Source organism: Apaloderma vittatum, unplaced genomic scaffold (genome assembly GCF_000703405.1).
Source record: "Apaloderma vittatum isolate BGI_N311 unplaced genomic scaffold, ASM70340v1 scaffold3844, whole genome shotgun sequence".
NCBI lineage: Eukaryota > Metazoa > Chordata > Aves > Trogoniformes > Trogonidae > Apaloderma > Apaloderma vittatum.
In genome coordinates, this window is record NW_009714213.1 from 64,715 (window position 1) to 78,570 (window position 13,856).

The window sequence follows — 13,856 nt, forward strand, 5'->3', positions numbered from 1 at the left end:
GGAGGGAGAAGATTACCCTGTAATAGGGCAATCTGAGGCTGTATACTCCCCCATGCAGAGGCTTCAAGCAGTATATGTTTCTCTTTACCACACCCACCTCTTCCACTCCCATACCTCAGCTTTTGTCTGAGTCCTCTCCACAGCTGCCCCAGGTTGTGCCACGAGGCAGCGTTCCCTCCTTGGTAAATCCCTCTGATCTTTGCTGTGGTTTTCTTCTATTCCTGTCACTGCCGAATGCTTTCTGTACTTTTTCTCAGACAGTCCTCCCTTTCATCTAATAAAGTTATATCCATTTCTTGTATCATATGTGATTATTTTTTTTAAATTTATCCTAAAGAGCTTTTCTTCAGCACTACCTTTGTTGTCCCATCATGCTCTTGATTTCTTTCTGAAAAATAACAATTGCATTTTCTGCATTACTGCTGTCTCCTTGGCCAGTGTCTCTCTTATACATGTTTATGGAAAAAAAAAAAGGGAGGGAGGGTGGTGCAGCAAACAAAAAAGACAGGAAATTCACATCCTATATCTTCTGTTTCTATCGCTTAATTTGTTCCTTTTCAAATATCTGTTATTTTGTCAGATAGATTGCACAGGCCTTTCTGAACTCTCTTGTTTTGCTTCTTAGACACATTTGCTCCCGGATGTCCCCTGTCTTTTGCTTATCCTTTCCCTTTGCATCCTTTACTCTCTGTTCTCTTGTCTGCAACAGACGACCTTCTCCAGAAGCCCTTTGTTCTTCTGGCAAGCAGAGTCACAGACCCACATGCTCCTGTTATTCCCTCAAGTTCCTGGGGTTTTTTGTTGTTTTGTTTTTAAACTTGCCTAATCACATTGTAGACCATTCAAGAAATTTCTTTTGTTTTGTTCCTCCAGCCATCCACCATGATTTTCTGAGAACCATTCTCTAGAAAGCGCGGCATGCTAGATATGCTGTTTGTATCTTGAATTTACTAAAGAGGTAAAAGTTTTGGAGTGCACATCTGTCCAAAACAGAGTTACATCATGGAGCTCATGGTTTTTAGAGAAGGGCCACCAGAATGTTTTAAAATATTACTGAAAAGTGAATTACTTTAGGAGTTTAATTTTGTGTAGAAATCAGAGCAAAAGAGATTACAGTCTGCAGATATCTACCTAAGATATCTTCATTAAAACATCCTCTCCAATAATGAAAATAAATATGTTGTAAAATATAGTGCGTGGAAGCTAGAGGTGGCGAATGCACACTACAGTGATGTGTATGTTTAACAGCATTCGTGTAGTTGTATGACTTGTGTTGTACTGGAGGCCAGTCTAACTTTTTTGCAATGGTTGCTTCTGACTGTGACTACAGAGAGATGTGATCAAACAGCTTTTTTTTTTTTTTTGACATGCCTAAATTTTTGTCTGTTTAGGCATAAAATAAAACTAGTGCATTGAAATCCTTTCCTTAAATTGCAATTGCACCCATGCATACTTCTCTGCATGTTGTGTGTTGACAAATGCCAGATCAGTGATACTTGAAGTTAACGCTGATTAATATAATAAACAAGAGTAAAAGGAAACCCACTTTTCATTTTCATCTCAAAAATAAATACTCCTGAGCACATAAATCAGTTCAAAACTTGCTTATCTCTTGTGAGGACCCATTTGGAGAGCTGCATTCTATTTTGGGGTACAAGAAACAGTACAAGACAGACATGTTGGAGCAGGTCCAGAGGACAGAGGGCTGGAACACCTATCCTGTGTGAAAAGGCTGAGCCAATTGGTGGTGTTCAGCCTGAAGGAGAGAAGGCTTCTCAAAGACCTTACCATCCTAGTAGGGTCTCTTGTGGTAGGACAAGAGGCAAAAATTTTAAACCAAGAGGGATACATAAGAAGGTTGGCCAGAGCAGCTGTGAAAGCCCTGTCCCTGAAAGTGTTCAAGGCTGGGTTGGACGGGGCTTTGAGCAACCTGGTGTAGTGGAAGATGTCCCTGTAAAGGCAGGGGATTTGGTACTAGATGATCTTTAAAGGTTGCTTCCAACCCAAACCGTTATGTGATCTTGTTCAGATAGTTCAAGGTTAAACCAGTGATATTACTTGAGAAAAAAATAAGAAACGGGTTGCCTAAAGATACAGCGTAAAGCTCACATTAAGTGTATGGTATTGAGCATCCTGAAATATATAGACTCTAGCAACAAGAATTAAAAAAATCTTTCAAAACGGTAAGGTGTAAAGTATATGAAACTATTTTTGGTTTACCTTACTTGCAGAAAGAGCCATCTTTATGTATTGATCCAGCTTTGATATTTCAGGTATGGGACAGTTCTAAAAGAGCGTGTATGTGTGTTTGCAGTGCAACGTACTCTTAAGATTGCATGAAATTTCACTTTCCCTTGTCTTCAAAAATCAACCTGATTTTCTCCATTAAATTGACAAAGTTGAAAGTATATAGTAAGAGTAGTTGTGTATGGTCTATTGATAGCATATATGCTTTAAATGCAATTTTTGTTAAATGTTAAGTTTTAAATATTTGCTTCTGATTGCTTACTGAATGCCCTACAAGCAAGATTTTTCACAGTCGTAGTTGAAATTTATCAGGTATTTGAAAAGATATTGTAAGACAGACTGGAATGCTGTATTGTTTACAGATGTTTTGCCCTTTTTCTCCTCTAAATGTTCAGGAAATATACTATAGCACTGATGTTATAAGACTGGATATATAAGATTCATGAAACATGGTCGTGGAAACTAATTTGTAGAGTTGGTTTCCTTTCCATTGTGAAATATTGCTTTCTTCAGCATCAGGACACATACTAATTGTTTCATTTTCCAAAACAGATGGATTTCTGCTAGGTCCAGCATAGAAATAGGGCCTAACCTCTCTCACAGAATATTTGCAACATTATTCTAATAAAGGACAAGAGGAAGAAGTATTGGTTACTGATAGAAGGAGGGGATAGATTAGGGTGAGTGCACCGGTCTGTATCACATATCTTACTATATAATCTATGTGTCCTTTAATAGATTTAAAGGACCTGACTGAAAAAATCTGCACAATTACTACTTTGTTGTAGAAGTGCAAGACATTTATTAGTACTATTTAGTACTAAGCTGCTTCCTTAATATTGCTGCAAAGCAATCTTCTTTGTGATTCAACGCAGACCCACGTAGTTTTTTAGAATGCTGCTAATGCACATAAGTTTTAGAGGCTTGAAGGAAATACCGCATCTGTTCTTATTTCAGTTTCTGAAAGATTGCCAGACCCTGTGCCACAAGAACTGGCTGAAAGTTTTCCAATTGAAGTTTTCTGTGGGAAAATACTGATTCAGCAGAATCGATAGATTTTACGGGAATGTGCCTATTCTGTCAAAACTTTTAGGGAAAGCAAAGCATCCTGTAACTCACCCAAGCTCCCTTGTGGCAGTCAGTACCCCTTGGGAGCTCTAGGCTGTCACTATTATCTTTGACCTACGTGGTTCCTTGCTTTCTAGCAATTGTCCAGACTGGAAAACTTCTGGGCTTCCTGGGCAAGCCAGCAGCCTCTTTGGTGTATGCACAGAACTGCTGGCCCTATATTGTTCATACATGAGGGGACAGGACCTCTGGCTCCTTGAACAGTCTGTGAATGAAGGTGATGTCTAGCTTCTCTTCTGTCCTGCCTTCATTGATGTTTTTGATAAATTATTCTGAAACGTATTTTAGTCTTCAAAATTTGTGAAATTTCTGGCTTCTGTTCCAATAAAACATCAATACAAAGCTGCCAGTGTAAGATAGCTTTCCTCAACTTCTGTATTCCTTTGTCTCAAGATCTCTTATTGAAAAGTTTTACATCCTTTTACATCATGGAGCTCTTGTTTGGATTAAAACACACTGAAAAATGCTTCAAACAGGAACCATGGTGGATTTGCGTAGTTGTACAACCCAGAAATCTGTCTGCCAGTCAAAACTGGTATATTACAATGTGGTGCAAATGAATGAATCTGCATTCAGCAGCAGGCTAGATTTATTTTTCCCATTTCCACAGTGTTAGCAGTAGACAGGATTTCACATCATCTTGTGATTGATTTCCCCCCGCTCCCCCCCAAGTGAAAATTTGTGTTCTGGACTTTTTGAGTCTGGAAGGGAGTTGATTGTGATTTATGAGGATTCAGATTTCCTGGTCATTTTGTATGACTGTAAGGAAGTGCTTATCCTGCTGTTAATTGTAAAGCCATTCTTGTAGTGTTGTTGGAATGGTCTATACGTACATGGCTGTAGCTGTATAGTGGTGTTACTTATTTGCTGTGGTTTTGATTGTGCGATTCAATAAAACTTACAATGGAGGCATGGTCTTTCACAGAAGAAATGTTCTTTGATGCTAATTTTTAACTTGCTGTTTAGAATGACAGTATTTCTGTGTTCTGCTGCTTGCTGCAGTCATAGTATCATATAGTTAAGAATTTGGAAGAATAGCCAGGCCTTAGATGGTCAGCAAAGCAAACAAGGTTTGCTATCGCGTACTCGTGGAAAATGGGGTATCTTCCATTGTGCCTTCATCCCTAACTAGGGAAATGAAGATGGAATTTTGATCAGAATATATTATCTACAGGCTACGCAAAAGAACGTAATGTTGGACATTTTTTCTGATGATGACAGAAGTTTAAATTCTGCATTTCTTTAAACTTAAATCAATAGAATTACTCCTGGTTTATGGCAGAATGTGCAATCTGTATTTGTGCTATCTATTTTTGCTATCTTATTATTAGATGTTCATGCAAGTACAGATATACTTATGTTATGCTTTATTTTTCATATGATTTTTCAAAACTTTTTTATAACTTAGGATACAAAAATAGCTTCCCTTGAGCGGAATATAAGAGATCTTGAAGATGAAATACAGATGTTAAAGACAAATGGAGTTCTGAATACTGAGGACCGAGAAGAAGAAATCAAACAAATAGAAGTTTACAAGAGTCACTCAAAGTTCATGAAAAATAAGGTAAGATCTATTAATAAAATAGCTTAATGTTACTTAAATAATGGAAACAAAAGTTTTGACTTGACGCCTTTCAACATGAGTGGCTCTCTTTGTGTCTTTTTTCGGTAAATCTGTACCATGCAATACTCCGAGCTGTGGAGGAGTGAAGCATTTTGGATAAATGTGTTTATGTTTTGACATAGGAATAGGTAAGGACGAGGCTATTTTTCATCTTCTGGAGAGGCTACTCCCTTTTCCATTTCTGATGTATGATGTTTTATTGTGGGCTTTTTGAATTAGTTTATAATATTGACTTGCATCGTTATGGTACACCTTTAGTTGTGCGTTTTTTTCCCCAATGTTGACTGTAGTTTTACAGTAAGGACTGCTGTTACACAGATGACAACAAATTGTTACCTTCTAGTGTTCTCAAGACTTGCAATCTGATAACTTTGCTACTGCAGAGTACCTTTTATTTTCACTTATTATATGTGCATAATTATTGGTTGACTGCAATCACATAATAAATATGTAGCGATGTAACACACTTTCTGGTATCAAGCTCATAAAACTTTGTCTGAATTCCACAGTGAATATAGGAGTAAGAAATTCATCACTGTGTAGTATTGGGTATTGAAGATTTTTCCATCTCAGAAGAGCTGTCACTGGCTCCCAGTTTGTGAACTGTAGTACTCTTTTAAACTACATTACAGGAAATGCTGATGTTGTGGGACATTGGGGCATAAGGTTTGTGCTAGGGAAGAAATAGAAGTGTTAGTGCCGATGTGGAATTAATCAAGTTTTCTTGTTAAAAAAATAATATTCAAAAACATTTATTCTGTTGAAAAAAGTAGCTCTTGAGCTACTGAAAAGTAGCCAAAGTTCCTAAGTAGCATTATCATTAGGAAAATTATTTTGTCTATTTGAAAGTTCTTGCTTTCAAAGCAATTCTTAATACACCTCAGCAAACCTATTGATATAAAAATGATTCACAAAGCCTAGTATTTTGTGAATCTTCTGATGGTTTTGGGAGGAAAAGCTTCAGTATTTTCTGTGGCACAGAAAACAGATGAATGAGAAGACTATTAAACATGCCTTGTTTTGTCACAATCTTCTGATTTTTGATAAATGCCAAATTCTGATGAAACTTTGTCTGTTTTCTTTCACCAGTCCTTTTCTTCCACTTAAAATTGAGAATTGCAGCAGAAGATGTTATTTTTATTATTCATCTGAGAACCTTTCAAGGTGGAAAACTATTTATTCAGCTGTCAGCAAACAGATCTTATTATACCCGATCTGTCGAACCTGAGATGGTTGATAAATTCTGTTAAACAGAAGTCTTGACTGATGGCAAAGAGCAGAACAAAACTCTTCTCACAGTTAACAGTCACTCTTGAAGTATAGCTTGTTTTAAATCTTCTTGGTTTAAATAAATGGGAAGGTATTAAATGGGGGCCAATACAGAATATTAATTATTGCACGTGAGCAGCAGAGGATGTTGGGAAATGTTCTTTTTCTTGACTGATTCTTAGTAATATTCACTCATTTCAAATACATAGGCTCGAATTTTGACCTAGAGTTAAACAGAAGCTGTAGAAATGAGAAAGGTAACTTGCTTATTTTTTTTCCTGCCCTCTTGGCGAGGACTCTCCTTACTTTGTTTTTAAAGGGACAAAAGTTGCTATCACTTACACCATTCAGAGATTATCAAAACAAGTGAAGACATATAGACTAATATGCATTTAAAAAAATAATTTTTTCTTTGTAAGAATTCCTTCTCTTACTAGAGTTTGTCCTTTGCCTAGAAGACGGATATTTAAAGGAACATCGATGCATTTTTTTTCAGGTGTGTGTTGGCACTCTGGAATTTAAGTAGTTCTATGAGTATTAGGATTCTCATGCTGTCTACAGAAATGAGTATGAAAATCTAATGATAATTTAGTACAATTTCTGCAACTTGCCATCAAGTTGATGAGTTTAAAAATTGATTAGGCTGTAACAAGGCACTTGGGAATTAATATCTGTCCGTAAAAACTTTTCACACTATGTAAAGGAAGCATGCGAGTTCTGCGTGATGCTGTAGAAGAAATATACAAGAACAGAACTGTAGCATTTTTTTGTGGATAGGCCTGGAAATGTGATGTATGCCCTAAAAATAGTCCTGAACCAATATAACCTGGAGAATCTACAGAGAGACTTGTAGAGTCTGCTGTATGCAGCTACTTCATTTGCATTGCTATTGTTTTGCCTTACTTAAATCCTTCACTTTAAAAAGCCGTTGTCATTTGTCACATAAGACCAGATCCTTATGATGCATAAATTGCCATAGTTTCATTTAATGGAATTTACTTAAAGGTTTAGTCTGTTAATTTTAATAGGCAATAATCAGCGGAAAAGCTCTGATTGTTTTCTTTGTTTCCCAGTTACTCTTTGTAACGTCATGTAAAATTTTGATGTGTAAAAGTAATATAAGGAATAGGTTAATGATTTTCTGGAAATGTGTCTAAGGAACTGAAATGATGGGAGGTGACAGAATCATAAATTGAGAATGAAGACAAAGGAACTAGGGTTTCAAGTGAGGAGGTGAAGCAAGATCACATTGGGCTATGTTGAAAAAGCGGTGACAGGAAAATGGCAGAAGTGAAATATGTGAGATAGTGGAAAGGTCAGGATCGGAGGACAAACCTGGAGTTCTTTAGATTCAGCAGCATTTATACTTAGACTTGCAGATCTTTTTATAAAGTACAGAAATGTTGCCTTTGTCTTCTTTGCACTGAGATCAGATCTCATTGAATCATGACTGTGAATCTTTCACACCACTTTAAGATATAGCAAAGTGAAATTGTTTGCACATCAGATGGAGATAAATTTATTTCGTGCCCTGTTTAATTTTTTTTGCACACTAATAGGTAATGCAGAATTGTAAAAAAGCAAATATACCCAGGTCTAAAAATTTCTTCTAAAAAGCTGTGTGGTTTCTTGTTATGCCTTATGATATTTTTGATTCTTTGTTTTTTAAATTGAAGTTTTAGTACATTTTCACCATTATGGTTTATTTTAATATAGAACATAAGCCAAAAGCATAATTACTCAACACATTTTATTTTATTTTCACTGATTTTTTAGACAGCCCTAACACATTTTTAAACTGGCTGTTGGTCGGTTTTGTAGCCAGAACTTTATACTAAACAGATTTCTAGAACACAAAGAACACACCTGCAATGAAAGTGAAGCACTTCTTTTGTTGCTGTTGATTATTTCTCGGTGTGTGGGTTGTGTCATGGAAAAAAGTGAGAAGAGTTTCTAGCAGAGATTAAGTGTCTGTAATGTTCACATAGGTTTTGTATAAAGCATGTGATGTAATTCAGATTGGCTGCAGATCTATTTTGTCTTTTTTTATCTTGTAGACAGATTTTCCTGTTGTTCATTTTGTATATGTTTTTGTCTCTGTTGCCATACTGGCTTACATGTTCTGGCAAGGGATAGAGGAAGGTGGTTTGCTTCCAAAAGAAAGTTTTCTCTAGAATTTTCTGAACTGCACTCTTTGTGTTTTATTGATATCTGATTTTTTGTATGCTGCTTCTCTTATTTTGATATTTTCAGACTGTGAAGGTGATTGCTTTTAGTGTCAGTATAGATTCCTGATTTTATACAGTAGCTTGGGGTGGCTAACCAAGTACGTTAACCAGCTAGACAAATATACTGAGATTTATAAAGATGAAGAATAAATATATTAGGATATACATATGAAATAGAGTTGCAAGAAACTTTTTTTTAGTTTAATTTTTAAGGATATACTTGCCTTGTATAACAAAATAGGAATATTTTGATCAGCACATTCCAGTGACTGCTATACAATCTTGAATCTGTGAATATTTTAGTATATGAATCTTTAGGAGGTGGTTGAGTAGAATCAGCCTGTGGATGCATATTCTTTTTTTCCTGGGAGTTTTTGTATCACCTTCTGTCTTTCCCTTTGCCATTTCTTGCATCACAGTGTCTGTTAGGATGCAACTGATGGGAGAGAGTGGAAAGAGTCCTCCTAGCCCTTATCTGGTTGTTGCAGAATTGAAACTTGAATTTTAAAGAAAAATATATAGGTCTTACTGTAATTAAGAAAACCTTCCAAGTATAAAGGAAATATGGTTTCTTCAGATTATCTAGATGCTTTGAGGCATTTTATTTTAAATAATCTTCAGGAGATGACATTATATGAACTCATATGGTCATCAGTGTTATTTCATGGGACTTTAAGAAGAATAAGTAGCATTGTTCTATGTATTGTCCAGTGCTTTGTTCAGATTCGTATACTCTAATTCCACCACACTTCTGTGTTCTGTGGCTACTCCTCCCATTTATCATTGTGGAAAGGGAATAATAATCACAAATCCATGACTTTTACTGATGAACAAGAGATTTGGTTAAGTTCAGAAGCTCCATCTTAGTGACGGTGTTTCTGCAGTTTCCCGTAGGATACACTTGCATAATCACACACGCCTTTTGTTCTGTGGAATTTTCTATAATGTTTTCCCCAGACTTCTCTGAAATGATACGCTTTGGCTTTGCTTCCCCAGTACCTGACAAATTCTATATGAAGTGCCAGGAAAGAAAAAAGGTGGTGAGGATGGTGGCAGCAACACATTTGCAAGAAGAATAAGGTTAAAATTCCCCCTCTCTCTTTTCCTCTCCTTGCTAAGATGCCTACTTTTCCTTAGCAAGCTCCTAAAAACTGTTGAATGAGTCTGGCCAATGATTAGTCACAAGAATCGTGCTGTTGGAAGGAATAGGCTATTGGATTTAATTTATACTTTTAAGAACGCTTTTTTCCCTGTGCATTTTTGCTGTCCTGCCAGACTTGCCTCACACGGTAATTCCTTTGAACTCATGAGGTCAATGGTGAATTTATAGGTGAAATCATATACATAATCTTTAAGAGTTTCCTTTTAACTTCTGCAACAGTGTGGCAATAATTCTTAAGGCAGGATACATGAAATTACAAGAAACTCAATTGAGGTTGTGAGTGTAAAAACTCTGAATCTTAATTCTTTTCTGGAATTTATAGATATCTTAATTGTCATATCATGGTCACTCACACCTTTCAGATTTCAAGTGCAACTATGATTAGAAATTAATTTAATGTTCTACCCTTCTTCCCCCATTACAGATTGACCAACTGAAACAAGAACTCTCAAAGAAAGAATCAGAACTTCTTGCCTTACAAACTAAGCTTGAAACCCTTAGCAATCAGAATTCAGATTGCAAACAACACATTGAAGTGCTTAAAGAGTCACTTACTGCCAAAGAACAGAGAGCTGCCATACTTCAGACAGAGGTATTGTATCTTCTAATCATAAAATGAAATAGAAATATTTAGTTAATAGCATGTGTCAAGGTGATATGTGTGCAAGTTTGTGTAGAAGGCAATTTGTTAAAGAACAGGGAAATAATTTAAAACACTTCAAATGCCAAGATGTTTGGTATATATTTTTGATAGTACACCAGCTCACATTTTAGAGTTTTCTTAGAAGCACCTATGATTGCATTTTAAGAAAATGTTTGTGCCTTATTCTCATTGGCTTGAGTGAGTGGAGTTGGGCCTTAATGACTTGATTGTTGTGATTTCATTCCTTGTCTTTTCGTTTATTCATTCACTAAATTTTCCTTTTTGTTACTCTGTCCTGATGCTTCTTTTGTAGTCTACATTTCTATTCTGAAGAGGGAAGGTACTGACGGATTTTGAAGGGATCTTTTGAAAGGTGCATTATTATAGTTTTGGTGCAATCAACATTTATTTAACAATATGAATAATTTCAGTCTTTAAAACAGGCCAGTGCATTAGTTATGTATGTATCAACAAAGATCATAAAAATATGGGTAATGGAATATACGGTTGAGATGGTTGTCACATTTGATGGAATGTGTAAATCTAGCATTAAAAATTGTTTGGTAGTTCATATCCTGGGGTTTGAAAAAACTTATAGACTTGGAGTTGGAGCCTACAACAGTGATTCCTGTTATGACTTCTTCATTTTTTTTAATGTGTGTGCCCCTTTCAAGCAACAGAAATACTTGTGAAATTCAGTCATACAGTGCAAATAGTTACTATTCAGGGAAGTATATTATTTAAGGCATACAGGAATCTTACTGAATGTTTCAAATTTCTGGCTAATAAAGCTCTAGGAGAAAAAAACAGGTTCAACTAATCATTCCTGTGGAAGCAGGAAATAAATATTTCTAAGGTTCTGATTATTCTTTTGTGTTATATGTCTTATCCTCTACATTTAGGAGATAAAGATGAAATCTTGGAATTTCCAGCTTGTGTTTAATGGGACAGCCAGCATATATAAAAAATACAGAATGATTATAATAGAACAATTTTGATTTTACAGCACATTCAGAATAAGAATTAACTTCTCTTGCCTCAAAATTTCTTCTATTTACTTTTGAAAATATAGCGTTACTGCATGTACTCTTACATGCCCTATTTAACTATGAGGCAGAGACTTTAAATAACCTGTGTTAAACTTTATGTCGGCAATTTATGTGATCTCAAAATGCTTGGGGGTTACATCTCTTTTTTGTCCTTTTAAGATGCACTGAATGTTTTATTACCTTCCAGTACTTTATGGTGAAGACATAGCACATCTCAAATCTGCTGAAAAATATTTTTTAATGTTATGTAGGTGGAAATAAAACACACTGTGTATCCATTACTTTCTCAAGCCAGGCCTTGTCAGGGAAGAACAGTACTACTCTTTTTTCAAGCCTTAGGGTTGTTGCAGGCATGTCACAGGCAGCACAACTTTCCATCTAGAAGATTAGGTATTCGAGGGTTAGAAATGAAGAGTGGTTTCTGGAGTTAAATAGTATTGATGCTTGCAAGAGATATATGGTTGGTCTGAACATACTTTTCACCTCTTTTGAATAGATTTGAATCAAGAGCTTCTTAAAATTACTCACGTATCCAGTCTTGTCTCCTGGAATAGAGTCCTATAGCAGCTTTCAGCTAGCTGTAAGGAATACACTCATATAACCAGATGCAGGATTTGTCATGAATTGATGTGTAACTATGTGAGAATGTTACTTGCTTTCTCCAATCATGAAAACAAGTGACATCTCTGTCTTTAAGCAATTTCATAAATTAGAAAATAAGCTTCTTCAGGGCTGATGCACATGTTCTAATGATGTTTATCCTTAAGTATTTTTAAGACCCTTGGGATTTTGGCACATTCCTCACCACCCTGCTGTATGCTAGGGAGTTTTTCTGGTTAAAAATGATTGCCGGGATACGTTTCTCCATGGACTATTATGCTGCGATTTCCAGAATGGGTGTGCAGTTTATTGGAGAGAGAAACTGTGGGCCTTCTGGAGAAACGTGCTGAAGCTCGGAGCAATGTAAATGCTGGACAGCAGCTGACTTTGTAGATTGATACATCTTCTCCTGTAGACTAAAGGCCCTGTTTCTAAATTAATATTTAGACAATACCAGAAAAAACACATCTTTAACATAAGTGACAAGGAGATAGTTCAGTAAAAATTCCTAAGACTGTGGACTACTCACTGGGTGATGTATGTTTGAGAGCTGATGCCATATGTTTTTAGAGCTGATCTTGTTTCTAGCATTAGTTATGAGAGGGTCGAATGCAGGCTATTTGAGCTGCTTGCACTTCTTGTTCAGGATGTAAATGCATCATTTTTTCTCTTATTTTTTTTCCCTGCTTATTTGACCTTTGTATATTTTGAATGATGAGGGAGCCAGTATGTGGCAATAAGAATTTTGTTGTTTGTTTCATTGTGTGCTTAATTGTACCCTTCAGTTGATAAATTAATGATAAATTCATTCAGACTGCGTTCTCCTGTTATATCATGTACAAAATAAATGTGTTGCAGCTAGACAGGAAAATTCAAAATGATGCCTTAGAGTAAAATTTTCCTTATACCTATTCTTAGTTTTATGTGGAGCCTTTTTAGTAATGTCTTTGCAAATAACAACTTCATATAACCCAACAATGTCTGTCTTCAGTGCTCGGAAACATCCTGTCTTTCAAAAGCACCTTTTACATTTCCACTTAATCTTTAGTTTGGAGTACTCAGAGGGAGTAGAGGGAATGTTTGTCTCTCATGAATCTTTGCTGAAAAAGGTTATTTGGTTATGAGCGAGAAACAAAATGTGGGCTAATTCCAGGTATCAGCAGTGGCCATCAATGTTTTGTTTCTGGTATGTATGCTAAGCTTTGTTAAATAAGACAACAGTAACAAACCCATAGCTCCTCTAGTGAAGCAGAAAATACACTCTGCAACAACAGACTTGTGACAGAATAGGTAGGCCTTCTATGCACTAAACCCAGGATCCTTCTTACCAAAGACCTGATAACAAGCAAATGTCTTTTATGTGGTGATCAGTCATGTGGCCTGTCAGTGTAGGTGGATGAGCAATAAAAATACTGCTTTGCCAGCTGAGCTCTCTCTGAGACCTGGGTTTTAAGCTAAGCTAAGGCCGAGACTTTGCTGTGGTAGCAATCCAGAAATGGTTCTTGACATAGCAGGTTTCATTCTCAGCAACAGGGAATGGGGAAACAATTTTGTTTTCTTGGAGCAACTGAATTTTCTATCTCCAGGCCTCAGGTGTTATCTAAAGGAAGAGCAAGGGCTTCCAGCAGCAGATGGGAAAGTAGCTGCAGGGAGATGTAGGGCGAAGGGCAACCCTCCAACATGAAATCATCATGGAAGGAGTTTTGTACTGTACAAGCTATTGTTGGTTATTCCTAGATGAGTCAAAATAATAACATTTTGGATTGCATGAAGCCACACTTCCTTCTTCCTGCATGTCTGCATTATCTGTTTTTAGAATAAATAATTAATTAACACTGTGGAATTTTATGCTATCCTAAAACATGCTTGTATCCTGCCTTGAAGGGCTTCATTCTGGAGGTGAAAG

At 36.3% G+C, this 13,856-nt stretch overlaps 1 protein-coding gene across 1 annotated transcript in view; it reads left to right on the forward strand.

Moving 5' to 3' along the window:
• Positions 1 to 13,856, forward strand: part of ERC2 (ELKS/RAB6-interacting/CAST family member 2) — a gene marked incomplete at its 3' end in the record, with an annotated part of 259,347 nt that overhangs the window by 38,126 nt on the left and 207,365 nt on the right. The window contains exons 4-5 of the mRNA XM_009868648.1: positions 4,784 to 4,939; positions 10,083 to 10,250. Coding sequence (XP_009866950.1) covers positions 4,784 to 4,939; positions 10,083 to 10,250 — 324 coding nt within the window. The remainder of the gene's footprint in view (positions 1 to 4,783; positions 4,940 to 10,082; positions 10,251 to 13,856) is intronic.